Raw genomic sequence first — 27,153 nt, forward strand, 5'->3', positions numbered from 1 at the left:
CGGGGCTCCATCTTCATGGGTGTGTTGGGAGCCCAGAGGTGATACCTGGGGCCCAGCCGGGACAGGGAGCTGTTCAGGGAACGCTTCTCAGGAGAGGATGCCTGAGCGGAGTCTTCAAGGATACGATGGAGTGAGCCTTGGTGAAGGGGAGCTCAGTGCATACCCCTGGGCCAAGGTGTGGAGACATGAAGCTGCCGACCATGAGCCAGGCAGTGCTGGTGAGGATGAAGGAGCAGGCTAGGAGTGATGAGAGATGGGGTCCAGGAGGCCCACAGGGCTTGGGAACCACATCGGGGAGTTTGGACTTCACCCCTTAGACTATGGGGCTGGAGAGTTTTAGATGAAGAGTGACATGGTCATACTTATATTTTAGGAAAAAAAAAAAAAAACAGGCTGCAACACAGCGAAGAGATTGGGGTGGACCCCCCACCGGGTGACCGGGGGGCCGGGTGGAAGCTAGACTAAGGGGCAGGGTGGTGCAGGCTGCGGGGAGAACCCCGGAAGAGAGCCTCCGCAAGGCTGCTGGTGGGTGAGGAGAGCAGTGGCGGGAAGGGGCCGCCACAGCTCAGTCCCTGCTCCTGCCTGCATCACAGTGGGGGCTGGGACCAGCTCTGGAGCCCAACATAGGGCAGAAGGAGCAGATCTGGGGAGGAGGACAGGCTGAGTTTGAGGTGCAGGCAAAACATCCCAGTGGAGATGTCTGCTCGGCATTTGAACATGTGGGGTCTGGAATTACAGGTGCTGAAGACTTGGCAGTTGGGCAATAATTAGGTCCAGAAGTGCAAGCAGGGTCGCGTGCAGGTGTAGCAGAGGAAGGCACGAGAACATCATCACACCCTGAGAAACACCAACACTTAGAAGGCCAAGCCCACAGAGATGGAAGTGCAAACCAAGGCCGTTGTATGTCCATACGATGAGACCAGCCGGGAGGCAAACCTGCCGGGGAAACCAGGTCCCCGTGCCCGGACCAGCGTTCAGAGAGCAAGTAAATGGCTCTTAAATGGCGCACAGCCCGGCAGCTCAAGACACACATTAAGGGACAGCCAAGACCCTCTGCTATTTTCCAACAGGGTGGTGCATGAGGCCCAGAGGAGAGAGAGGTCTTGTCCAGGTTACCCAGAGAGCCAAAGAAGGAACAGCAGTGGGTGCCCAGAGCAAACAGGAGGAGAGGACCATGCTGGCCCCTGGTGCAAACAGGACAGCCTCCTCCAAGCCAGGAAATGGATGGACCGGAAAGAATTTGAAAACGCTGAGCCCCCCAGGAGAACAAGAGGGGATGTCAATACGTTTTAAAATAGAAGCAGCTGCCAAAATAGCGTGTGGCAGAGAGTCTCCCCTCTTTATTTCGGGATGCTTAACAGAGAACCTGCCTGATGCACATTTGTAAGGAACAGGCCCTGGGAGGGGGCCAGAAGGGATAGAATATACCCTCCTCCCCTTCATCCCGGAGCCTCCACAGCCTGCTGCCGCCTGACACAATGAGCACAGAGTGATGGATCTCTATGGTGGTTAAATGCAGCCCACCTTATCCAGGGCCCTGGAATAGGGGCGGCCACGGCACCTCCCATAGGCCAGAGGCTCAGCAGAGTCCAGGGGTGGGAGAGGGGACCAGATGGAAGCAAAGGGGGAGATATGGCCTCTACAGTGCGTGCCAACTGGTGTCTCCTTGTATGTGAACATGTGGGAGGGTGCGTGTGTTATCTACCTCGGGCTGCCTGAACAAAATACCATGACCTGGGGGGCTTTTCAACAGCGGACATTTATTTCCCACAGTTCAGGAGGCTGGAAGGCTGAGGTCAGGATGCCAGCACCGTGAGGTTCTGGTGAGAGGCTCTTTCAGCTTGCAGTCTGCTGACTGATCCGGTTTCCTCACTGGAGAACAGAGAGGGGACCGATCCCTTTTGTGAGGGCTCCACCTCTGAGATCTAATCACCTCCCAAAGGCCCCCCACCATCACATGGGTGTTAGTATTCCAACATATGAATTCTGGGAGCACAGACTTTCAATCCATAGCAGTATCACTGGTGTGCTGGGGAACGTTTACCCTGCGTGAGAGCTCGAGTGTGTAAACGTGGCTAAGACAGGACCCGTGGGAGAAAGTCCTGTCCCAAAGGTGGGTTCACGGAGATCCCCTGTGGTGAGCATCTCACGTGCTAGGTGTCAACTAGGGACTTCTGATACACAATCTTACTTCTATTCTTCACACGAGGCTTGGGATGGAGGGAACTATAATCCTCATCCAGCAGATGGGGAAACTGAGGCTCGGAGACATTGAATCCTTGCCTGGGGCACTCCAGTAATGACTCGAACCCCTCACTCTTGATGCCTTGCTGTTCTGACCCCCAAAGGCATCATGCCCCCTGTGCCCAGAACGGCCCATTACCCGTCCTTCCACCCCCACACCCCTCCTCCTGCCACTCGGGACTTAGCCTCTCCCCCAGGCAGCTTTCCCAGGCCCACAGGGCTAAGGTGGGTGCCCCCCTCTGTCACAGCACTTGATCTCCCCTGGATGCACCTGTTTCCTTGCCTGTCTCCACCAATCTGATCTGCCAGAGGGCAGAGCCCTTGTCCTGCTCAAAACACACAGGATGGAGAAATGACAGGAGACAGAGCACAGCAGACTGCAGCTCAGGACCCTGGCCCTGGCCATCTGCTGCTCCCGGGCCCTCGGGCACCCTGCCTCAACAGCAGGGCTTATCCTCTCGGCCCTACCTTCAGTGCATGGCTTCCCCCGCCTGGAATGCCCTCCACTCGGCAGACCTTGACAAGAAGCTGGCTGTCTGCATGGGTCGTAACAACAAGACAACTTCCCCATGGGACATCCATGTGCACTGGGCCCGGTCCTCCGTCCTTTGCACATATTAATTCATACTCGTATGGTGTAGGTTCTAGAATTATCTGCATTTTAGGGGTGAGGAAACGGTGGCAAAGGGAGGTCTGTTGGCTTGGCTCAGCTCATCCCACTTGTAAGTGGCAGGATTTGCCTTTGAACGAGGCAGCCTGGCACACACCACCACCCACAGTGAGAGACCCTGTCCTGCCCTCAGGGGCTCTGGCAGGTGAGACAGGCGGCTGCAGTCCTGAAGGGCAGTCAGGGCTGGTCACAGCAGGGGAGGAAGTGTCCCACCCACATCTCGGGCCTTAGACAGGACGTCAGAGGTAGTGAGGTAGCCTGGAATGTGCTGGAACGTCCAGACTTCCCTCCCCGGAGAACAGGCTGTTGCCAGGTTTGGGGGGCCTTGCCCTGTGGTGCTCAGAGGCCTTCATGGCCCCTCCAGGGCTGGCCCATCCCCTGGGGTGGGGACGGTCCCGGGGAGCCCAGCACCCGGGTTCACACAGGGGCAGCTGGGGGGCGATGCACTGTCTGGGGACAATATGTTTGCCTGCCCCTTCTAGAGGGAACGGCTCTGTTTTCTCCCTCCTGTAATTGTTACCATCTGTTTCCCTCCATCGTGTTTGTTGATGTTTTCTTGTTTTAAAACTGGAATGAGTCAGATTGGAAGCTGATTTAGGAAAAAGTGTCTGGGAGGGAAGCTCAAAGTGGCCATGGGGGACTCTGTGTTTCAGAGCTATGGGAGAAAAAAAGATTCTGTGGGGCAAGCAGGGGGCGTCTGCCGGCATCCCCTGCCCTGTGGGGGTTGGAGTGCCCCCCGAAGCCCGAGCAGGCTGGGGCCGTGTGGTTTTGTGTGGGAGTGGAGAAGGTACGTGCGTGTCAGTAGGCAAGTGTGTGTGTGTGTGTGTGTGTGTGTGTGTGTGCGCTCTTGTGCATCTTTGTGAACGTGCATGCACGTGTAAACCTGTGTGTCGTCCAGGGGCAGGGCTGTAGAATGCATACCCTGTGGGTGGTTGGAGTCTAGTATTCACAGGGACACAGACGCAGAAGAGGAGAGCTACGGGCTGGCCGTGACCAAGGTCCAGGTTGGGAGGGTTCCCCTATCTCTGCTCTCAACTTACCAGTGACCTCAAGTGGATCTATAAATTACCCCTGCCTGAGCAATGTACGCTGTGATGTCAGGGCTTGACCCCAGATGCAGAGTGAGGGGACGGGCTTATTTGGGGGTATTTATAGACGTGAACAGCCCCCTAGAGGTGATTCTCGGGAGCAGCAGTTGGTGTTGAGGGTGAGCGGCACATGGCTGCCTGAACCTCCCTCTCCTGGGGCACTTGGGGCCCCGCCCGCCCCCCACCCCAACCCCAGAGCTAAGCCGGGGTTTCTCTGTAGGGCCAGGCTTCCACGTCCTGCTGAACCCCACAGGGTAAGAATTGGCTTCCTGACCTGCCGTTCGATCAGGAATTTTAAGTCCATGACTCCTGCCTCCTCCTTCCTATTCCCATCCACCGGGCACCCTAGACTCTTGGTTCCTAAGTGTTGTTAGTTAAGCCAAAGAAGGGTGCCCTGTGACTCTGCCCCTGGCTCTCTGGGACTACAAGCCCAACACAGCTCTAAGAATTTGACCTGCAATTCGGATTAGCTGCCACCGAGCCCATGGTGCCATGGCGTTGGTCCTGTGGCCAAACAACCAGGATCCCCACAGGTGTGGTGTGTGAATTTAGATTCAGCCTGCTTTCCTCTCCTTTGTCCTTTCTCCATAATCCACAGCCTGCGGGGATCCTCTGGCCCCAGTAGCCCAGAGCAAAATGATTTAGAAGAAAGACTGCCGTGGACACAGCATCCTTCTTGCATTCTTGGGTCCCCTTATAGTCAGAAGAGCTGCCGTTTCCTGAATGCTGTGTGCTCTTTGCTTTGTCCCAGCTTCTGTGCCAGGCCCTGGAAATAGGGGACATCCGCTCTTCACTGAAATCAGTCTCTGGGAGCAGGATTATCATGCAGGCTTTATAGGTGAAGAAGCAGGGGCTCTGAGGGGTAAACTGATTTGTGCAAGGTCACAGGGCAAGCTAGAGAGGGAGCAGGCCTCAATCGCAGAGCCCTGATCATTCTGGAGAGGGGAGGCGCTTCGGGAGACCTGCGTGCTGTCAGCCAGACAATGCAATGTGTGGCGTCCAGACTGGCTGGGTTTCCCCTAGAAATTCTTGGATACTGTTTCTATCCTTGCACCTTTCATTCCAAGCTTCTCCTTCCTGGGAAGCCACCTGGCGTGTGCTCAGCCTAACTGCATGAGGCAGGGTACGCGGAACTCACTCCACTTACTGTGATATTTAGGAGCAAGCAAAGGAAACTTCTCGTGTCTGCATATTTAAGCGCTTTTATTAAGTGGAACATGCTATTTCTGAAAAGAAGAGTGGCCAACAGCCTTAGAGGAAATTAAAATGAACCATGACAATGGAAAATTGCACAGGGGCACAGCAGATTCTCCGGAGATAAATACAACAAGCCTTCCAACAGCATTCAGGAAAGACTAGAGATCATGGAGATTATGTTGTGAGAGGAAAAAAGCAAACCATCAGAAAATTAGAGCTCAGGCTCGTGGGCAGACCCATCGTATGCTGGTCAGGCCCGGGGGTGTCCCTCTATTAAATACCCCCCACCCCCCGGGTCTGGTGGAGCCCAGAAACAGCCAGCAGACCGAGGTTCACTCCATTCAGCCAGCATTTTCCAAACCCTCCTTGTGTGCATGCTTTCCAGGTGCAACTGGCCGAACTGTGTCCCCCCAGAATTCGTATGTCGAATCCCTAACCCTCACCGTGATGGTATTTGGAGATGGGGACTTTGGGAGATAATTAGATTAAGATGAGATCATGAGGGTGGGGCCCCCATGAAGAGATTGGTGTCTTTATAAGAAGAGGGACTAGAATTTTCCCTGTGCTGTGTGAGGTCACAGCAAGAAGGCAGCCATCTGCAGACCAAGGAGAGTTCTCACCAGAGCCCAGCCATGCTGACACCCTGATCTTGGACTTCCAGCCTCCAGAAGCATGAGAAATAAGTTCTGTTGTTATGTCAGCCAGTCTACAGTATTTTTTATGGCTGCCTGAGCCGACTCGGTACAGAACAGAGACGAACCGCCAGACCTTGGCCTCAAACAACCCCCAGGCCTTGAGGATTGTAAACTGGCACATCTAAGGGTTCCACAGCTCTTGGCTGTTATCATTCTGATGATGGTTCCTCCATTAGCCTGTGTGCTCTCCTAGGCCATAGACTATTCACCACTGTGTGTCCAGCACGGGTTAGTTTCTCGGTAAGTGTGGGGTGAAGGAATGAATGAATGCATGAATGAATGAATGATACACTAGAAGCCAATGAGCCCCGGCACGGGACGGATGAAGCTATGGTAGCCAGGCAGCAGGGCATGGCAGGGAGGAGGCCTCACTCAGCGGTGAAGGGAAGGCAGCCTTGGACTGGGCAGTCTGGGCACCCGCTGAGGACGGGGCATCAGTGGAGGGGGCTGGTCTGGGACCCCTCAACCTGACGCAGGGGCCCACAGCAAGCAGCCGCAGGTGGCAACCCTCCATGCCATCTCTCAGCCGTCTCCATGCAGAGCCAGGTCTAAGCACCCAGGATACGGTAGGGTGGTCACGCCAGCCCCTTGCAGAGCAGGGCCAGGGCCTTCCGCTGCTCTGGTCACCCGCCACCCTGCTCGTCCTCCATTGTCACTCCTGAGGAAGAGAGACTTACCTGCCCCTAGAGGGCTGCTTCCCTGTGACTCCCATCCCCTTCTACCGCTTTCCCTCTTGCACCCGGACCTCCAGTGAGTTGGGACAGAATCTGTCCACCCAGCAAGCTCTCTGAAGAGATGGACTGGTGCTGAGTGATGCCATCTCCTTTAAAAAAAAATAAAATAAAATAACTCAAACCACTTCAATTCTGAACTGAGGGAGCTGAGCTGGACTGTGGCCAGAGGGTACTCCTCTCCCTCAGGGCCCTGCCTGGCTGCAAGTTGTTCTCCTGACAGAGAGCCTGAGCAAGCAGGGAGCAGAGAGAGAGAGAGAGGGCCAGGAAGCTGGGAAGGTGTTCACGGAGTCCCTCGTTGCATGCTTCTGGAATATTCCACCGCAGAGCTGGTCTGTCCCATACCGCGTCAGAATCTAGGCTCCAGTCCTGAGACACACACTCGGGTGCTGACGTGCTTCAGTGAAGTCTTGAAGTCCTGGCAATAGTATTTTAGCTCCTTCGGCGGTGCCACCCCGTCTGAGGAGCTGTCTCACAGGGACATTTGTGCTGCCTTGTTTGTTTCATTGTCCTGCCTGACCTTGGGGCGACCCTGCCACAATCCCCTCTCTTGTTCAGGCTCTAATGAGGTCGCTAAAGATGTCTGTGTCAGGCCTGCCTTGCCGAGCTCTCAGTTAACTTCACGCTCGGAGAGTCGGCCGTGCGAGTCCCACGGCAGAGGCCTTCAGAACTCAGAACTGTCCCCTCTCCCCGGCAAGCCTTTGTCTGTGTGAAAAAAAAATCAGGAATCCTCTGCCGAGGCCCACGACTCGAAGGGTAGACCACAGGAGTTTTAAAAGGAGTGTTAGGTGTTTGTTGAAGAAAGGACCCCCGGGGGGAGATGCAGACAGCCAGCCAGAGCTCATTTGGGGATTCTTGCTGGCTCCGGGGTGAGTCCTGCACCCAAGGCGGGCTTGGTTAATCCCAGGATGCCCGCTAGGGAGGGCCTGGCAGGGCCTTGTGGGGCAGAGTGGCCAGGCCGGTCCCTGGCCCAGAGAGAGCCCGCTGCGTCCCCTGGGAGCCTGGTTCAGAATTCATATTGGGTGCTCAGAGTCCAGGCGTCTGAGGGCCAGGCCGGACCAGCACATAGTTCAGTCAGGGACACATGTGTGTCCCCACACCCGCTCCCAGCTCAGCCCCACACCTGCACAGAGGACCGTTCCTCACCAGACTCACTGAGGATTTCAAATCTGAGAACGACAAAGGCACCACAACGGCTATTGTCGGCTGTGCATCTGTGAGTCTGGAGCTGACCCTGGCGAGGGTGGCCGTGTCACGGGCTCTGAGGCTGGGAGGTGGAGGGGTGGTCCCGGAGTGTCACTGCCTGCAGGGCCGGCATGTGGGAAATGTCCCATCAAAGGCCGCAGCGAGGCTGTCTTGCCGTGCCTCCCTTCCCGCCCACTTTGCTCGTAAGAATGAACACGGGCGCCGTGCTCCAGAGGGGAGCTGTGCTGCCACCAAGGCCAAGGTGAGCGGGGTCGCGCAGGGCAGCTGGGCCTCTGAGCAGGCCACGCGGGTGACAAGGAGCAACGGCTGTCGGGGCGGGGGCGGGGAGGCGATGAAAGGCCCATCCCAGCTCTGCGAGCGGGTGCCCCGCGCTCCTCCTCAGCCCCGTCTGTCCGTCTGGGCCACTCGCTCCCTCACATCACAGGCATCTGCTGAGGGCCAGGCCTGCCCTGCACCTTTCAGCGGAATGAAAGGGAAACTGGTATCAGAGGGAACTGAAGCACAGGAAAGGGCCTCTTTCTTTTCAAAGACCTTCATTTGTGATGGGCTTTTTTTTTTTTCTAGGTGCTCTTATTTCAAAGCCCCTTTGAAAATTTTGTGGGTTTTGTAATGGATGAAAAGTAACTTGGAAATGGGACTAAGAAGTTTTCAGTTGAAAGTTGTTAGAGGAAAGTTGAAAGCTTTGAGTTGTAAGGTGCTGCCAGATTTATCATGTCTTTTGTCCACGAGGCCCATCTGTGGGGGTGGGGGGCTGGAGGAAGGGGCTGGGGGCCCAGACGGGGCCCTCGAGAGAGCACAGCCCCGAGCCGAGACCCAGCCATGGCTGCCTCACGTCTGCAAGGGGAGCCAGCTGAGCTGCACCTTTAGCAGGAAGGTCTCCAAGGTACAGACTTTGATGTGGGGAAAGGAAAAAGCAAATGCACTTCCAGAATACTACAGGAAGCCGGGTTCTATCAAAAACAATGGCTACCTCGCAGATGTTTCCTATCAGAAAAATAATTATGAGAGAAGTTAAGGCCCGAATAGCCCTGAGAGAGGGAGAGAGGGGGCCTGGCATGAGCCCTGGGGCGGGCCACGTGGGAGAAGCCAGTGATCGGCACAGAAGCAATTTAGGTAGAAAACCAGGAAAAGCATTGTTCCAGAAACAGAAGGGAAGGGGGTTTCAAGGAGGAGGAAGGAGGAGGTCAGAGGCAGAGGATGGCTGCAGTGAATCTCAGGGGTGGGCACAGCTAGAGAGGAGAGGTGGGGCGTCCGGAATCCCACGGAGGGCATGACCGCGAAAGAGGAAGGCAGATGGATGCTAGAATGGCAGGTGGAGTGGTCAGGCAACGAGTTTTCAGGTTTTCGGTCCCTGTGTTGGAAAGCCAAGGGAAAGGGCTGCTGATGAGAGGGGGGGACGGAGGGAAGAGCTGGAGACAGAAGGGACGGGAAGGGGGGCCCTGCAGCACCGTCGGCGCTGGAGAGGGGACGAGGTGTCTATACCTCCCTGCTCTGAGATTGAAGAACTGGCCCCACTAGACAGTGTCGAGACCCCACTGGCGGCATTTGGGGGAACACATCGGTGGCAGCTTAGGGTCTGGGAGGCCCGAGGGAGTGGGAGACATGAGGGAAGCCCAGCGTGCTGTCAGGGTCAGAGCAGGAGGCTCGGTTGGGCTGGACAGAGTGGGGAGAGGGGAGGCCGTGGCTGGTACTCAGAGCACCAGGGGAGGGGTCTAAGTGTTATCCCAGCAGGTAAAGAGGGTGCAGCGTAGACGTGGCTGAACCGCTTTATGGGGCTGTCGGCCACAGCAGGGGCGGGCTGGAGCCAGGTGGCCTGGGAACATTCCAGCCATCCCAGATCACTTCGGAGCGTCTAAGGATAGAATAGAGGTGGGTTAGAGGCCCGAGTCTGGCCTATTCTAGCTATTATCAAACTTCTCCGGACCCTATTACTCTCATCTGTGAAATACGGGTGAAATCACGGAACTCCTCATGGAAGGAAATCACAGCATGCCCGTGCCTGGCGTGTAGATGGTGCCCAATAAATGTGAGCCGTTAGGATGGCGGCAGTCCAGGCAGCCCCATCTCATCTGTGCCTGGCATGTGTTTACAGCCGGGCTTGCTGGGCCCTTGTGGTGAGAGAGAAGGTGCAGGAAGTGGTCAATGGCTGCTGGAGACCCTCAGGGCAGGGCACAAAGCCTGGGGTCACAAGGCCAGGTTAGAGGCCGACCACTGGCCTCCAATTCTATCTCCCACCCCAGCACATGGGCTGCCCTCGTCCAGCTGTCCCCTGGGGTCACTCCCTCCTTACTGGGCTCTCCTTACCCTCCCCCATCACATCGTCTTCCCCCCACCCAGGTTCCCGGCAGGAACACTTGCCCCCCAAAGACATCATCATATTCTGTAATATGATTGGAATCTGAATATATATTTAAAATGACAAGATTGAAATTAAAATTTAAATAAAGAATTACTTTTCTGTAAGTTGCTCCGAAAGCAGTAATTTAGCAGCAAATTGATAGAGAAAGGTAAGCACTGGTCCTTTAAACCATCATGCAGTTTCCGGCATTCGAGCCAGAAGTGTCTCAATTTAACACATCATTGGTTAGTATTATTAGAAATTTCAGCGGTCTCCGAAGCACATTATGGCAGTGTTCTGAAGGGTAGGCCGAGGGCGCCGGCCTGGGTCCAGCGGGCCAGAGAGGGCAGCCTCATTAATGAGAGTCGGGGGGGTGCTCCGGAGAGCCTCCCCTAGATCCAAGTGGGGATTTAACTCTGATGATTCTCCTGTTTGTAGTTCGGTGGCAATCATGAAATGAGAACTGAGAGACCCATAAATGTCATTTGCTCTTCCCAGAAGCCACAGATTTATAGCTTTAGCATCTGACAAAATGTCCTTCTGACCCCCTGAAACTGAGGCTGGGGCCAGGGGTCCATGAAGATGGTATCACCAAGGAGCCGGCTCCCGTGAGCCACCTGAGCAAGACCCAAAAATCTGTCCCATTCAGGACCTGGCCTGCAGCTTCAGCTCCTCGGTCCCCCACCTTCAGGCACACAGGCCTGCAAACTTGAACATCCAGACTGTCATTGCTCCCCAGAGTGAGGTCCATGGACTACCTATACCCCCTGGTAGGCCTATTAAACCACCACACTCAGGGGTCCCCTGTCCCAGACCTACTGAACCAGAAGCTCTGGGTGGGTTCAGAAACCTGCATTCCTAACACATGCATACACCCGCAGATACTTATGTGCGTTCACATTGGAGAACCCCTACATTAGCAGTGGTCAGTGCCCTACCTGTGTGACCTTGGAATCTGTGCTCTCATTGACAACCTGCCAGTCCTAGAAAGCCAATAACCTAGGTATAAACATCAGCTGTAATCTAAAAAACACAGACACCAAAACAGCTCCTCCCCAAACCTGGATTTCCAACATTAGAATACCATTCTTCAAGAAAAAATTGCCTTCCTAGGGCCTCACCTTCGTGGTGCAAGAGCCTCAGGGAGGTTCCTACACTCAGTCCCCAATATACCAGACTGAATAAGTTTAAACTGGCCTCCACCTGTCCGCACAGGTGGAGTAGACACCATGAAGAGGCTCAGTGCCTTGCAGGGGGAGGGATGCTGAGAAGGAGATGAAACATCCACTCCTTGCAGGGAGTGGCCTGCCCCGCTGTGCATGCAGCCACCACCATGATGGGATTCCCCAGCGTAGCCCAGGGCCTGGTGATCAGTGGGGCCTGAACATATTCACTTCTTCTGGGAACTGGGTGGGAACCTACTCTTGCTGTTCTCAGACGAGCCCTGAGAACCTTCCAGAGTAAGAAGGGAAAGGAAATGGCAGCTTTCACAGCTGATGCTATGCCTGGGACCCCAGGGCCTCCACCATCAGTGTGCTCCCAAATCTGTGGGTCTCTACCTGCAACCTCTGCAGACCGTGGACTTGGAGCTGTGCCGGCTCCCTCACGTTGCCCAACTTCCAGACCAAAACCTCACCCACGCCTGGAATCTAGCTGCAAGGGAAGCTGGTAGAGCAAGTTTTCTAGCTGCCACCTCAAGATGGGGGGTGTTGCCAAGGTGCCAGGCAGTCAGAGAAGATGCCCAAGGTCCACTGTGGGGCTCAGGCCACATCAACAGCAGTCGTTCATCAGAAGGGGCCCTCAAAACCCAGAGCCAATACTTGTCTTTTCCAAATTAGGTGGAAATTACGGGGAGTCGTGAGACAAAACCGAGGCTGCAGGTCAAGCTCAGAGTGTGGTCAGCCCCCGGTTACCCACTGCTGTTGTCCTCCCTGGGGCTTGTCAGTTTTCACCCAAGGCCCCATCCCCCCACCCCCACCCAGCTGGGGTGTGCTTGGGGAGAGGCTGCACCAGCTTTAGCTAAAGCATTTATGTACAGTCCCCACTAGAGTTATGCTGCAGGCATCCTCTGTGGAACACAAAGGATACATACAAAACTGTTGCATTTATATGTCAAGAGCAACACGCAGATGACTTTTTGGTCTTTTGCTATTTTGCAATATACACAGTAGACTGTGTATCTTTTTTCTTTTAGTGGCTTTAAACAATATTTCAAAGTATCTCACAAATTTGTGCACAAACTCCGAGAGGTCTTGGCTGGACCATCTGCTGCTTCGGTGGTGCTGACTAGAGTCACTTGGTGGTATTCATCTGACAGGGGGAGCTGAGGGACCCAGGCAGAGGCTGTGAGTCCTCTTAAAAGGCCTGGCCCCGAGCTGTCATAATATCATAGCCTCATGGGTCTGTTTCCTGCTCTCCCAGCCTATGTCATCCTCCAGGTCCCTGGTGCAGGCCTTATCCCATCCTGCTAGTGTAGACTCCTCGAGGGCAGGAGCTGAGCTTGACGATCACTATGACCCAGTGTCCCGTGGTGCTTTTGGGCCACAGTGAGCAGGGAAGCTTTGTCTGACCAATCAAATGGAGGTGAGGGCTCGGGGGCTCCGGGGTCCCTTGAGGGGAGGAGGCTCACTGCTGTGAGGGATGGGCCCAGCCGTGCTCAGGGAAGCCCAGCAGAAGGCAGTCCCTGCCAGCCCTGTCAGCACCACACAAGTGACAAGAAGGTCAAGGTTCGGGTGCCTGGGTGGCTCAGTTGGTTAAGCGACTGCCTTCGGCTCAGGTCATGATCCTGGAGTCCCTGGATCAAGTCCCGCATCGGGCTCCCTGCTCGGCAGGGAGTCTGCTTCTCCCTCTGACCCTCCCCCCTCTCATGTGCTCTCTCTCATTCTCTCTCAAATAAATAAATAAAATCTTTAAAAAAAAAAAAAAAAGAAGGTCAAGGTTCATAGGTTTATCAGCATCAGCAGGAGACGGACATGGGTGCTGGTGTTGTCACTCCTCCCAGAGGAGGCCACCTGAACCCCAAAAGTGGACTCCGGAGCCTGGCTCTGTCATATGTATGTAGGCGGGAAAAACACTTGTTGCTGTAAGGTTCTAGGTGGCGACTTCGGCCCGAATCCATCTCCCTTAGCGAATCCTGCCTAGCCTTTGTGGCCCAACGCCAGCCCCATTCTTTCTGGATGTTCTCCCTGACTTCCAGGCTCCATTGAGTCACCGTCTTCTGGCCTCCTTGGGCAAACAGCAGAGAGGCTGAGCTCTGGTTTCTCCAGGTGGTCCCCCAGCCCCACGGAGGCGGGCATCAACCTCAGCATCCCACATCTTCATCCCGCTCGGGCACATGGGAGGGGGCCGGTAGAGCCAGGCATTAGGCTTCCAAGCAGCCTCTGGCAGCATTCAGGGCAATGACATTGGGGGCCCCACACACGAGGCTCCCACAGTCTGGAACCTAATCTCTCCAGTAAGGGGAGCTCATTGCCTCCCATCGCCCACCTGCACCGAGCTACTTCACATCTCTGTTCCATGACATGGTCCGCTCTTCTGAAATACGCCCCATGCCTCCCTGTGTCTGTTGCACCAGCAGTGATGAATGCTCCAATGTTGGTCGACGCCGGAGCTCAGACGTGTGGCCTGCTCGTTCATTCCCTGGGCACCTACGGGAGGCCGGGCTCTGCGCCGGGTCCCTGTGTCGTGGAGCTGGCCCACCAGGCCAGGGTCCGTACAGGCCCTGAGGGGCAGTGTGCAGAGACTGTGATCGTCGCATGCAAGAACCAGGGGGCATGTGAGGGGCCCCAGGTGAGCTCCATCCCATCATCTTTCAAACCTTCCTGACTACCTGGGATGCTGCTCACCTACATGGCACCTTTGTGCAAAGTAGAAAAAGGGGCTCCCTCTCGGTGGGCAAATTAATAAAAAGTAGCCCCTCTGGGCGGTCGCAGCATCATGGGTGAACCGCCTGGTGGGCACAAGGTGCTTCGTGGGAGGAAAAGTGCCCCCTAACCCCTCTCTGCCAGGCATCTTTGCATTGTGCACTACCTTTGGCCCCCACAGCTTCCCCCAAACAGAGCAGGCCTCCGGTGCGGCTCGGTGGGCGATGTGTACCTGGTTCTCCCCAGGCTGGTAAAGCACAAGCCAGGGGCCCTGTGAGGCTTGTCGCCCAGTGAGGTTCCCGCCCCTGGACCAGCGGGCGCCTCAGCCCGTGCCGCCACCTCACAGAGAGCTTCATCCATAAAGGATCAGGGTCTTTAGTGTTCTTCAGTCGCTGAAAGAAGCAGGATGCTGTCAGCTGCCGTAAAAATGTGACCTTTGAAAATTTACAAGAGCTTAGGGTTTAAAAGCTGCGGCGTTAATGAGGCATCCTATTAGCATCTCATTAAAGGGAAGCAGAGAGAAGCCTGCCCAGCCCAGTGATGGGCAGAGAGGGCCTCTCCGAAGCACCAGGCAGGGGGAGGGCTCTCCTCACCTGCCTTTCTCTTGTCACTCCTCCCAGAGGATCATCATGTCAGGGGAGCAGAAACATGACCAGGAACACTGGCAAAAGGCCAGATGTCTGGGTGGCTTCACCGATGTCCCAGATGATGTGGTGGGAGGGGGTCAGGGGAGCTTCCCTCAGCCCTGCCTTCCTCCCCCGGCCTGGGCTGTGCTTCTGGTTGGTTTCTGTGGCATTCTTGTGCTGGGATCCCCCTGGCAAGGAGAAGTGGAACTGGGGAGGCCTGCTCGGGCTGGGGGAGACCTGGAGAGCCTTCGGTGGAGTCACAGACCTTTGGGGACTCCGGACCAAGGGAGAAAGTCTTAGCAGGAGCTCAGTTCAGAGCTGGAGCCATGGACCCGCACACAGTACTCCCGAAGCCTCCAGAACTTTGGAGACCATGCGTTTACTTTGGGCCTGGAGCCCTTTGCGGGAGGAAGGGCTCCGGTCAGGCCCAGCTGATTCCCATCACCAGCTTCAACATCCCTCACCCACCTGGGCACCCAGGCCCCTGGCAAAATGCACAACCGTATCCAGTTTTTTCTTGAGGGAGTGGAGAAAGGAATGTTCATTTCATTGTTTAAAAATAAATAAACAGAAATTTCTGAGCTGTGATTTGCTCGTAGCTTCAGAAGTTGCTAGTGCGAGTAGAGAGAGTGGCCTTATTTATCTTTCCTAAAGGAAAAAATGAAAGACCCTGTTTCCCTTCTCACAGCAGAACGGCTTTCTTGTGCATAAGAACTTGCCTGTAATCGTCGTGAAAGACAGAGCCAAGCGGGAGGCCTGCTGTAGCCACCGCTGGTTGCACCCAGCCATTCCGGGCTCACCCCTGTGCCCCCGGCTTCCTTCGGGAGGCTGACTTGCGTACAATTTGCAGAGCTGAGTGCTCCACTCCGCTGGGAGCAGCCGCCTGAGGGCAGGGCTGAGTCTCAGTCACCCCATCCCCGGTGCCCGGGGCAGGGCCTGGCAGGGAGCAGGGGCCCACTGCTTGTTTACTGAACAAACCAACTAACCAACAAATGCATTGGTGAATGACCTGGCAGGAGGGTTTTGGAGCCAAGGGACTAAGCCCTTGCAAAAGTGTGCAGGGTTTCAAGTTCAGAAACCCCACAGTTTTAGAGCAAAAACAGGGACTCCTAAAGTTTTCAAGTTCAGAATCAGGTTACTCACTGTGGAGGAGGAGACCCTAACCCCCCCTACTGGTGGCAGCCGCTGCCATAAGGCCCAGAGCCTTTAAACTCCCAGAGCCCTTCCGGACCCTGTCCCAAAGTACCAGGCGGAGGAGGCACCATGCTGATTCAGCGGGGGACAAATGGCAAGGGCAGGAGGACCCTGAAAACCAGACCTGCCTCTGGCCTGAGAGGCCTCCGGGAACCCCGGGCTGCAGAGAGGGGCTGCAGCACCCCCTCCTGGCAGAGGGGTCTCTGTTCTGTCCGTGAAGGAGGGTGCTCGAGGAGGCTGGAGTGTCGTCCTTCAAACCTCACCCCCCAGACAGGGCCCTGAATGGGACATCCCACAGGCTCCTTCCCCTTCGCAAGCCTCTGGTTATGGGAAGCGACCTCTGCACCTCCCAGCCCACGAGCACCCGGGGGAAGCTGGGAATGCAGAGCTGGCTGCAAGCAGGGCGCTCTGCAAAGCCCTCTGTTTACAGAGAATGCTATAGAAGCCACGCTTTTGTTCCCTAAGTGCCACAGGACTATCGGTGAGTGTGGCTAAATCCCCAGCCCCCTCCCCAGCACCCCCACCACCACCCCCACAGCCAACCCCAAGCTCCCATTTGTCCCACTGACAGAAATGGGGCAGGGGCCTCTGAGAAGGAAGCTTGTCCATTGAATTGTTCTTTCCTCCGGAGACTCACTCATCCCTTTGTTTCCTGCTCTGTTCACAGAAGCGAAGCATCTGAAATGCAGGCCAGAGATAAAGTGCAGCCTAATGCAATTAGCTCCTTGCAGCCCACAGGTCCTAATGGGATACGGCTCCGCTCCTCCCAGCCGGCCCTAATGCAGGCGCTGTTTGTCATCTGCATTAGGCATCAAAGACCCAATAAGTGCTGTCCTCCCTCCTCTCCACCCGCCCCTACCCAGCCATTCCCGCTGCTCAGGGAGGCCCAATGGGGCGCTGCCCCCACCAGCTGGCTCACTGGGTCAGCTTCTGGGAGAAGTCAGGAAGACCATGGCCCTTACCTGAGAGAAGCCTGCAGATGCCCCTTCAGGCCCCCCTGGGGGACAGCCGGCTCTGCCCCCCACCCCACCTCCTCCTTCACCCCCAACCTGGTTGGTGCTCTGGCTGCAGTCTTGGGAACTGCAGAAACTTCCTGAAACCACCTGTGCTGAGACCCCACCCCCCACCCCCGCCACATCGCAGTGATCCCAATCCCAGGCTCTCCAACATGCTTTTGGATTTCTTCTTGTTCTTCTTTCTTTTTTTTTTTCTTATTATAATGGTAATGGCCATAGTAGAAAATTTGGCATACAGAAAAGTAGAGACAAGAGAGTAGAAGTTACCCATATTCCTCTCACCAAGAATAACACCCCGGCTAGCATTTTGGTTTGTTCTCTCCTACACATACTGTTTTACATGTGAGCTTCTATTTGTGTCATTTTATGTCCTGCTTTTCTCATTTAACATTATAGTGTAAGCATTTTGCCATCTCATTATGCATTTCAGTAAACATGATTTTTAATGACCATATAATATTCCATCAAGGCTGTAGCTCAGAGACGAATGCTGTGCTAATGTTTGTTTTCAACCTGGGGTTCATTTTCTCATTAATCTAAATATCTAAATTAGAGAATGAGATCCTGAAACAGAGCCTCCCTCCTTCCCACAAGGAGCCAAGGGTCCCAGGGAAGATGCTACCTGTGCTGAGCTGTCCTCCCACAGGTCTCAGCCCCTACCGTCCCCGCACCTCCTCCGTGGAGTGGCACGTGGGGGCCTCAGAGGCTGGTATGGGGCCTGACCGCAGAGGGCGCCAGGGGGGGGCACTGGGTTGGGTGTTCCTGGGGGTGGGACTGCAGCAGAAGCCTACAAACACTAAGCCCAAATGCTCTGCAGCTCCCCGGTGGCGCTGGGTGTGGGGCCCGGTCTCTGCCGCTGGCCCCGTGGCACCACTCCGTGGATGGGCCCCAAGGCAGCAGCCCTAGTCAGGCCGTGCTCATCCTCCTGCTCTGCTTCTCCCCAGGCCCCTGGAATCTCCAAAGCGGACAATCAGTCCCAGGGACTCACGACCAGCATCCGGTGGGGGCAGACGCCCATCAATCAGTCCACGCCCTGGGACACTGATGAGCCACCCTCCAAACAGATGAGGGAGAGCGACAATCCAGGTGTGTACTTCATCGGCAGCCAGAGACTCCCACGGCGAGGCTGGGAAGGGGGTCAGAGGCCCCCTGGGTACTCCAGCTCCTCAGCAGGTCCCAGCTCACAGGCCTGCAGCAGCCCAGGCCTCAGGCTGCCTGCGGGTAGGGACCCTGTGTCCTGGGCAGTAGCTACATCTCTACCCCTTTCTCTGCTACTCAAGAAAGCTTTGGCGGAGGTGGAGGGAGTGAGAGTGACATCACAGGAGTGACTGTGAATCTGCTTTGTGTTATTTTGAATAGTCCTTCCCAAACCTCAGGATTCTGGTTCATACGTCTCTCAAGTCACACCTTCCAGGGAGGTTTTGCCTTGCCAATGTTGAAATGAGAACCGGGATGCTCCACCCCCTGGGAATGAGGACTCCTCACCTCCTACAGCACTCCAGGCCTTCTTGGGTCAGCTCTGACCATAACAACACCTTCCCTGTTACCACACATTGGTCCCAGACCTCCCCTTAGGATACACAGAACTCATCTGCTTGGCCCTCCACACCACAGCCCTACAGATACCTGAACACCCCACTCATCCTCCCCTCCAAGTCTTCTGCAGGATAAACACACCAGGTCCCTCGGCCACACTCCAAAGCCTGTGGCTGCCAGTTCCTTTGCCCTCCAGAGAATTATTTCTCCCTCTGCGTCCCTCAGGGCCCGGAACCCAACGCAAAGAGCCCACATGTGCTATGACCAGCACCTCCTTCATTCAGCCCCTCTACTTTGACCACTGCAGCCTTAGGTCACTTCTGATTGGCTGCTAGCCCCAGACATGCGCTGTCACCAGTGAGACCCCAAGACTGTCATGGCAGCAATTCTGACCCCCGTCCTCTCAATCTGCCTTAGGTAGCGGGGTGTGGGGACTCACAGGCAAGTCCTTGTCAATATCTTCCCCTAGGACTCTAAAGATCTCTTAGATTCCAGCTCTTTATTGCTGACCTCTGCCTAACCCTCCCAATATGATGTCACCTCCAGATTGAGTGGTGATATCCTCCCTGTCATACAACTCATTGATAAATAGGGTGAGCAGGGCTCAGTGCACATCACTAGAGACCTCCTTTAGGTCCCCAGCATCCTCTGGGCCAGTCGCACTCTGATAATCAGTCACCGCCATGGCCCGGCATCTCTGTACCTTCACCAGAGTTCCCAGAGAAGTCACTAGCTGTGCTTCCAAGTTCTGGTGCATCGTTCCAGGCTCCCTGGCTAATCCTGGAGAGAAATGAGCTTAGGATGGCATGTCTTGTGCTTAAGACACCAGGCTGGCTCACAGCTGGCTCCTCTTCCTCAGACTTAGGGACAATCCCCCTTAGCAGCCTATTCTAGAATCTTGCCGGCACTGCTTCACCAATATTTGCCAGTTTCTAGTTTTCTCTAACCTCCTATTTCTGTGAGGGAGCTCCCAGCTCCCCTTCTCGTCTCTGGGGCTGGGGGTCCTGAGTGGCCCCCTGGCCCCCACTCTCTTCCTCAGTCTCCCTGCCCTCAGTCTATACTGCCATTCCAGCAGCATCATGAAAACCAAGGTGGCATTTGGGCGATGGAGACCTAGTCCCACACTTATTCAGTCAGCGGTGACCCAGGCTGCCTTCCCTGTCACAGTGTCTTCTGGCTTCGCTCACAAGCACGCTTGGGTCACCTCAGTGTCAGCTCAGCTCAAGGGGACCTGACCCTGCTCGGCCTGACCTGGGCTCAGCAGGCCTCGAATCTTGTATCAAGTCTCAGGAGGTGTGTCTTCTTCAGTCAAAATTCTCTTAAGGGCCAAATGCATTTCTGTTGTTTCCCCCAGGGCCGGCCATGCAGAGGTTGCTTAGGAGAAAGCCTGGCCCCCCAGCTCCTGCCCGCCTTCCCCCACTTCCCGCACCTCTTCCTCTCCCTTCCTGCACCACAGGGCCCTTGCACGGCTCCAGGTTCTGGTGTTCTCACCTTGCCCAGCAAACACCTACTATCTTCACAATCCACCTTTCTCCCCACCTCCTCCAGACAGCTATTCTCCAGAAAGGAAGGAAAAACACCAACATTTATGGAACATTTAATACATGCCAAACACTCTGCTAGTTTTTCTTTTTTCTTTTTTTCCAAATACATTTTCCTCATTCAATTCATCCCAAGAGACCTCTGAGGTAGGTGTTGCTAGTTCCATTTAACAGACGAGAAGAATGAGGCTCAGAGAAGATAAGCACCTTGCCTGGGGCCCCTGGCTAATAAATGGCAGAGTCAAAATTTGAACCCAGAACTCTTTGAAGGTCTCTGCTTTTTTTCTCTCTGTTTTGTTGCCTCTTGAGCTCTCCCAAGTAGATTGTGCTCCCCCTCTGAGCCTCCACTGCCATCTGCTCATATACCCCCAAAGCATTTATCCTATGCTACCATAATCACAGATTTTTAACCTGGGGGTTCCTGGATGCAGGTGTCTTTTCCACCTCTGTGACCTCAGCACCCAGCCCAGGGCCTGGGGCAGTCGGTGTTTGCCGAGGGAATGTGTATCCAGCAGATGACATCTCTTCTGTCTCCCTTGCAGGCACAGGGCCGTGGGTGACCACGGTGGCCGCCGGGAGCCAGCCCGCCCTGATCGCACACTCCTATGGAGTGACCCAGCCTCCCACCTTCAGCCCGGCTGTGAACGTCCAGGCCCCAGTCATTGGGGTGACGCCCTCACTGCCTCCCCACGTGGGGCCCCAGCTCCCGCTGATGCCAGGCCACTACTCGCTCCCACAGGCACCCTCTCAGCCGCTGAGCAGCGTGGTGGTCAACATGCCCGCCCAGGCCCTGTATGCCAGCCCGCAGCCCCTGGCCATGTCCACACTGCCTGGCGTGGGGCAGGTGGGCCGCCCGGGACCCACTGCCGTGGGCAACGGCCACATGGCAGGGCCCCTGCTGCCTCCACCACCACCAGCCCAGCCGTCTGCCACCCTCCCCAGCGGTGCCCCTGCCACCAATGGGCCCCCCACGACTGACTCAGCCCACGGGCTACAGATGCTGCGGACCATTGGCGTGGGGAAGTATGAGTTCACCGACCCCGGGCACCCCAAAGGTAAGTTCCGCTGCCCACATACTCCTGTGTGCCCACATCTGTGCTTCCCCGAGCGGTCATGACAGCAGTGCGGACAGGAGTGTGCTCTCCAGCAGGTCCCTCCCTGGCCTCACCCAGCCCAGAAGTAGTGGCGGGGCCTCCCCCTGCCCAAGACAGCCTGGCCTCAGGCAGAGGAGGCAGAGGGGAAGGTGGAGGAGGGAGGAAAGCAAGGCGAGGACCTGTGAGCTGGCAGGGAGAGGAAGGGAAGGAAGAGCCTGCAAAGTCCGGGGTCCTTCTGCCTCCAGCCCAAGCCCTAGGCCATTCTCACCTCTGACCCCAAGGCCAGGCCAAGTATGGAATGAGCAGGAATCATCTGCTCCTCTTAGGGCTCCATGGAACAGTCCTTTGTGGGGCCTTCTCCATTTTCCACCCATAAGAACAGTCAGAACATGAATTGTGTCCTTCCCCAGAAAAGCACCCTCTGCTGCGCCATCGGATGAGAGCAGCTCCCCAGACATTAGGTGAGGGGAATGTCTCTTCCCCAGGAGACACTCCCAGACCATCCTGAGCCACTTGGATTTTTTGTTTCAAGGACCCAAGCGTGGCTCTGTGAGGCTCCAGGAAAGAGCACCTCTAGCCTCGGCCTTCAGTTAACCCCTTTGCCCCACCCCCAGGGCAGTTTTCAAGGCAGATCCCTGACAACAGAGGCTGCAGGATGAGCCCCCAGCCTTAGGGTTAGGACAAAGTGCATCAGCAAACAGGCATCACTCCTGACGTCTGTCTCGGGGATCTCTCCAGCTGGAATGCAGAAGGGGGCAGGAGGACAAGGGACCACAGATGTTAGACTGGTGGGGTTTATCCGCCCCAGACTTACTTGCTATCCCTTAGAGCTCCAGACAGCCAAGCCCCTCTCCTGCTGAGTAGAGAGGGGAGGCAGCCAGGCCTGGACCCAGTGGCAGACAGGAGGGCACATGGTGGGCAGTCTGCCTGCTGGGGTACCCAGGCCTCCTTTGAAAGGGGGGAGTCCTAGGAGGTGTGGACCTCTGGGCATCACTTCTCAGCCTTCTCACTCACAGCCCCTGGAGATGGCTTCTCAGGGGGCCCTGTCTCTCTGCAGAGCAATGACTCCCACTAGTCATTCTTTCCTGCCTGCTCTCATGCATCTCTATCTTTATTCTTTCAAGCAATTTTCGGACCTCATCAGGCATCCCCACAACAAAGCCGTGTCTAGATCTCCACTGGGTTTCATTCCCAATCTGATTGTGCCCCAACTGCCTTTGTTTTGGAAATCAGCACTAGTTTTAAATGACAAAATTATAGAAAATTACATCTAAATTCTGGTAAACTCTTGCTTTGTTTAAGATCTTTTTTAAAAAAAATTGACTAAATTGATTTTTTGTTTGAATTGTTTTGGTTAAGCGCTCTCTCCCTTAAAAAGGAAAAAAAAAAAAACCTTACTCCCAGTTTATACACGGCCAGATCTGATACACTGGGAACTGGGTGTCCTGGCTGCTCCCAAGGCTGTACCAAAGCCCAAGGCACTGGGTGGGCTTCCCTCTCCCACCATAGGGGCATCTCCCCCTCCCCCAGAGGCCTCCTAGGGCTGATGAAAGGTCTTACTGATTTGCCAAGTTTCAGACATGTATCTAGGAAAAGGACTTATTCTGGGCAGAAAGGGAACTGGCCCAGTTGGGCCTAAAGTCCCTGGTTTGGAGCTTGGCACAGAACTGGGGTCCGCCTCCTCAAAGGCACAGGTGCGTTCTATAATCAGCACCCTGAGCCCATAAGTTAGGGGCCCAGGAAGTTACAGGCGGTAGGGACACACTGGGCCAGCACGCCATTGCAGAGCCTCACCTGTAACATCTTTCTGGGGCCAGAGGGCGTGAACCATCCTCTGTACTGAGCCCAAACCCGCAGACAGGAGGGAAGGAGGAGAGGGCCCCTGAGGGAGTTTGTCCTGCTAGCCCTGGAGGGTGGATTCAGGGCTTGGTGAGGCCAGGCATAGGGTCAGCCTAGGAAGTGTCCACAGCCCTGCCTTCTGGTAAGCCAGTGAGATCCCTCCAGCTCCAGCCAGCGACAACCGGAGACCCATCTGTCACGCTGATTTCCATAGTCGGCCAGTGAGCAGGCTGTGTCCCCAGAGATTACATTTAACTCACCTATTTATGGCCCTCATCAGCTGATTTATCCCCTTATATTTGTGGTGAAGAAAGACAATGAAGCATGAACATACAAATGCCTCCAAACTCAAGCCTGGGTGGGTTGTGTGGTTTTTTTTTTTTTTTTTTTTTAAGTAATTTCTCCTTTCATTTCTAATCTTAAAAGCCTTTATTGCTAAAGCTATAATTTGTCTGTCAGATCTAATGTCAAACAACTGCATATTTTTTAAAATAAGAAACCCGAATTTTAAAACCAAATCTTTGAAACTTACCATGTGAGAATCATATTCCTGACAAGACCATGTGGGTTTGGATTTGGGTCACTTTTAATTTCGCCCCTAGGGATTTTACATCTCCAAGACCCAATTGATTTCACACTCCTAAATGACAGGCAGCTGGCTCCAAGTGAGCACCGGGAGGCACCGCGGGATGGTATCCACACTGGTCAGAACTCCACTTAAGGAAGGAAAAAAAAGAAAAAGAACTTTCCGTTTCTCCTGTTTGGTTTGAAAGCTTGCCCGGCATTATAATAAGATTCACCATAGAGCTCCTTGAGATCTAGCTCATTAAAGTCCCGCGATTTTTCCTCTATTGTTTGACATGACAACCTGGCCTCTCACGGGGTTGAGTAATTATGGAGAGATCCCCTCCATGAAGAACAGGTCTTGCCAGCCAGAGGGATGGGCCACTGGTATTTTTAGACTTCATTAGTGCCCTGATTTAAAATTTCACATTTTGTTTCTTGTAATTATCTTCCAATCGATGGAGCTGAAATTTCTGTTGGGGCTATGAGAGTCTGCCTTCCCAAAAAGGGCGTTGTGACTTTAATTTAAAACTTAACCAATTGAAAAATAAAGGTGGTGCAGAAATGCTTTTTGATTTGCAATAGGTCAAGCGATGGTCTCTCTTCTGTGACTAGAGAAGCCAGCTTCCATGCAGTTCACTTTAATGAGTGTTATTTAAATGCACTGAGCACATATAGATTTTCTTAAGAAACTTATAAGATGAATCTTTCTTTCTCTGAGAATAATTTGGGGGTAGGATTTCATTCTTTTAAAAAAAAGATTATGTATTGAAAACTAATTAAAATATAGATTTCATGTGTGCAAAATGATAAGGGAGGAAAAAAGAATTAGTTCTATTTGATTCCTGTTATCATATACCTGAGGCCTTTGTCTTGTTGGACTGGAAACCGTGATGCAATCTATGGGCAGAGGTGGTGGCCAGCGTCAGGCCTTGTGAGATGAGTGAGGGAAGTCTAATGTCACTGCCCCAGTACCCCAGGAGCCCAGTTGTGTGAGGGCAGAGGTGCAAGCTCTTGGTGTCATTTTTCTATCCCCTACCTTTTTCCACAAATGATTCCTGGGGGCTAAGACGGTAGCCAGAGACCTTTAAAAGCCCCAGACTAATGGTGAGCTGCGGAAAGTTTATATTTTCACCTGCATGTCCAAGGAGAGAGAAGCAAGTTTGCACCTGCTCCCTTCTTCTGAACCAAAAAGCAAAATCCAAGTTGACCTGAAATGGTGAGGGCTTGTCTCTTCTGACTTCAGATTTTGTAGGCCTAGGGTGAGGGGCCATGAGGATTCCCACCGCCAGGCAGCCATGTTGTGGGGTGTGCTCAGCCCCTCCCTGTGGTTTCACACCTCTTCCTTCTCATCCTTGCCCCAGAACGCCGCCCCGGGGGAGCTCTGTGTGTCTTTATGCCACCTTCCGCTTGGAGAGCAGCCGCTCTGTCTCCATGAGTGGCAAAGACAGGATCTGGAAAAGATACCTTGAGGCATAGTGAATACCTATGTGATGGGGACAAGTCTCCTAACCTCTCTGAGCCTCCTTTTCTTCACCTTTAAAATGGGATGAGAGTACCATCTTCATCAGGCATAGAGGAGGTTTGAATGAGATTGTGGACATGAGCATACATAGTACTTTGCCCTCTTAACTCTGCAACACTAACCCCAGGTCTAGAGTTCAGCAGAGACAGAAGCTAGTGAAGAGGGGAGAAACAGAGCCCCCTCCCCGGTGCAGAGGAGATGGAAGAAGCCCAAGCTTGTTCATACTGTTGGCAGCCCCCTGGTCAAGCAGTGTCATGGGACCATCATGTCCCCATGTGTAAAAGGGAGTGGATGTGTCACCTTCCTGGCAGGAGGATTTTGGACTGCTCTCCCCAGTGTGGAGCCCAGCACAGATCCCCCCATCCCTTCCCCACCCTCTGACATGCCAGGACACACACTGCTCAGTGCAGATTCTGGAAGCAGCTGGGAATTCATGATAAAGCTGTTTGCCCACGCATGGTTAGCCCAGAGGCACAGAACGTCCAAACTGAAATCACCTTCCCACAGACCTGCTTTTCCCGGGCCTCTGTCTCAGAAATGACATCATGAATCCACCCAGGAGTGCAAAGTCAGAGCCCATGGTTGTCCTTGACCTGCCCCCTTAGGCACTGAGTCTGAAAACTTCTTTGATTCTGCTTCTTCTGGATCTGTCCTCTTTCTGTCCCCACCACCACTCCCCTCTCAGGGCACCAACGCCTCTGGCCTGCCTTGGTGGCCTCCAGGCCTACGGCACATCTCCTCCCACCCAGGCCTACGGTGCAGCCAGCATGGTCTTTGCAGAACCCAAGTCTGGTCCCGTCACTCCCTGGCAAATGCCTCCACCAGCCCCTGCTACCTTCGGGACAGTGCCCAACCCTTCACGTGGTGCCTCAGGGTCTCACTTCTGCCTGCCTCCACCTTCATCTCTGCTGTTCTGCTCACAGGCTGCCCTGAAGCCACGCCAAGCCTAGGGTTGTCTCCCTTCCAGCTGTGCTCTGTGCTTGGCCACGCGCCTGCAGTACAGTCACCCTGCTCCCGTGTCATTCTCCCCGCTAGACTGCGGGGCACTGGGGTGGGGGCAGGCACCTCCACCCAAACGCTTGCCCCAGAGCACAGGGGAATCTGAAACTCTGACTCGGTTTCCTTGTCTATGAAAGGGGATAATAATAGAACGTGCTACTGAAAGTCGTTGTGAGGATTAAGTGAGTTCTTTGACATAAAGCCCTTGCGATAGTGGCCAGCATGTCATGAATCACTGCAAAAGTCTTTGCCATTAGTATCTTCACTACCAATGCCAGGGCCACCTTTCAGTGTCTGTGGCCTTTTAGGGGCCCAGGGTAACATGAAAAAGCCAGAGACCAGTTTACCTTGGGAGTCTTAAGAGATTGCGTCCCCATGGTGATGTTTGAAGCACCTCGTTCCCAGGGGTCCACTTTGAACACAAGAACTTGCCTTCCTGCCTTGTAACACTTTACAGCCCTCCACATTGCCGTAACAACCAGAAGGCATCAGGTTGTTGGGGAGACCCTCCCCCCAATTCCAGGAACTCTCTGTCGGAGGAGGTGCCAAGCTCACTGCGTGGGTCCTCCTCCAAGGCCATATCAGTAGATGGGACAAAAAGAATTCTGTCGCTCCTGCAGACCAACCAACCAAGGACGCAGGCGGAGGGAGTGGGTTAGGAGCATGTGGCCAGCAGCACGGAAGGTGGCCAGGAGCCCAGGTTCTGCACCAGACTCCTGGTGTAGAATTCAAACTCCACTACCCGCTGACCCAGTGGGCCTGTGCTAGAACACTGGTGTCTCTGAGCCTCAGTTTCCTCATCAGTCACATGGAGAGAATATTAGTGCTGTCGTCATAGACACTTTTTAAGGACTTAATAATGTAGGCAAAGTCTCAACACCACGTCTGGCACATAGTAAGCCCACAATAATGTTAGCTGTTGTTATGACCGCCACTAATGTAAAGAATCCTGGAGAAGAAATATCGTCTGGCGCACCTTTGACTCAAGCCCGCCATTGTTTCTAAAGCAAGGTTGGCCGAAATAATCTCCCAGGTCTAACTGACATAGCCCTCAACACAGATCTGGAACCAAATCCAAGACACGCTGTTACCCTAACTTTCCCTTTTCTAGCCCGCCCACCCCCCTCCCCAACACACACACCCTCACCTAAGAAATGTGTGTCTCAGAGCCTGTGGAATTTGACACT

At 54.5% G+C, this 27,153-nt stretch overlaps 1 protein-coding gene across 5 annotated transcripts in view; it reads left to right on the forward strand.

Moving 5' to 3' along the window:
* The window catches only part of KLHL29 (kelch like family member 29), a 302,988-nt gene that overhangs the window by 223,693 nt on the left and 52,142 nt on the right, over positions 1–27,153 (forward strand). For all 5 annotated transcript variants that reach the window (XR_013441619.1, XM_078056026.1, XM_036104623.2 and 2 more), the window contains 2 exons: positions 17,813–17,954; positions 20,488–21,000. Coding sequence is in view for 4 of the 5 variants with exons in the window: in XM_078056026.1 (XP_077912152.1) it covers positions 17,813–17,954; positions 20,488–21,000 (655 nt within the window). In the remaining variant the exon portion in view is untranslated. The remainder of the gene's footprint in view (positions 1–17,812; positions 17,955–20,487; positions 21,001–27,153) is intronic.

This window comes from Halichoerus grypus, chromosome 10 (genome assembly GCF_964656455.1).
Source record: "Halichoerus grypus chromosome 10, mHalGry1.hap1.1, whole genome shotgun sequence".
NCBI classification, from domain to species: Eukaryota; Metazoa; Chordata; class Mammalia; order Carnivora; family Phocidae; genus Halichoerus; species Halichoerus grypus.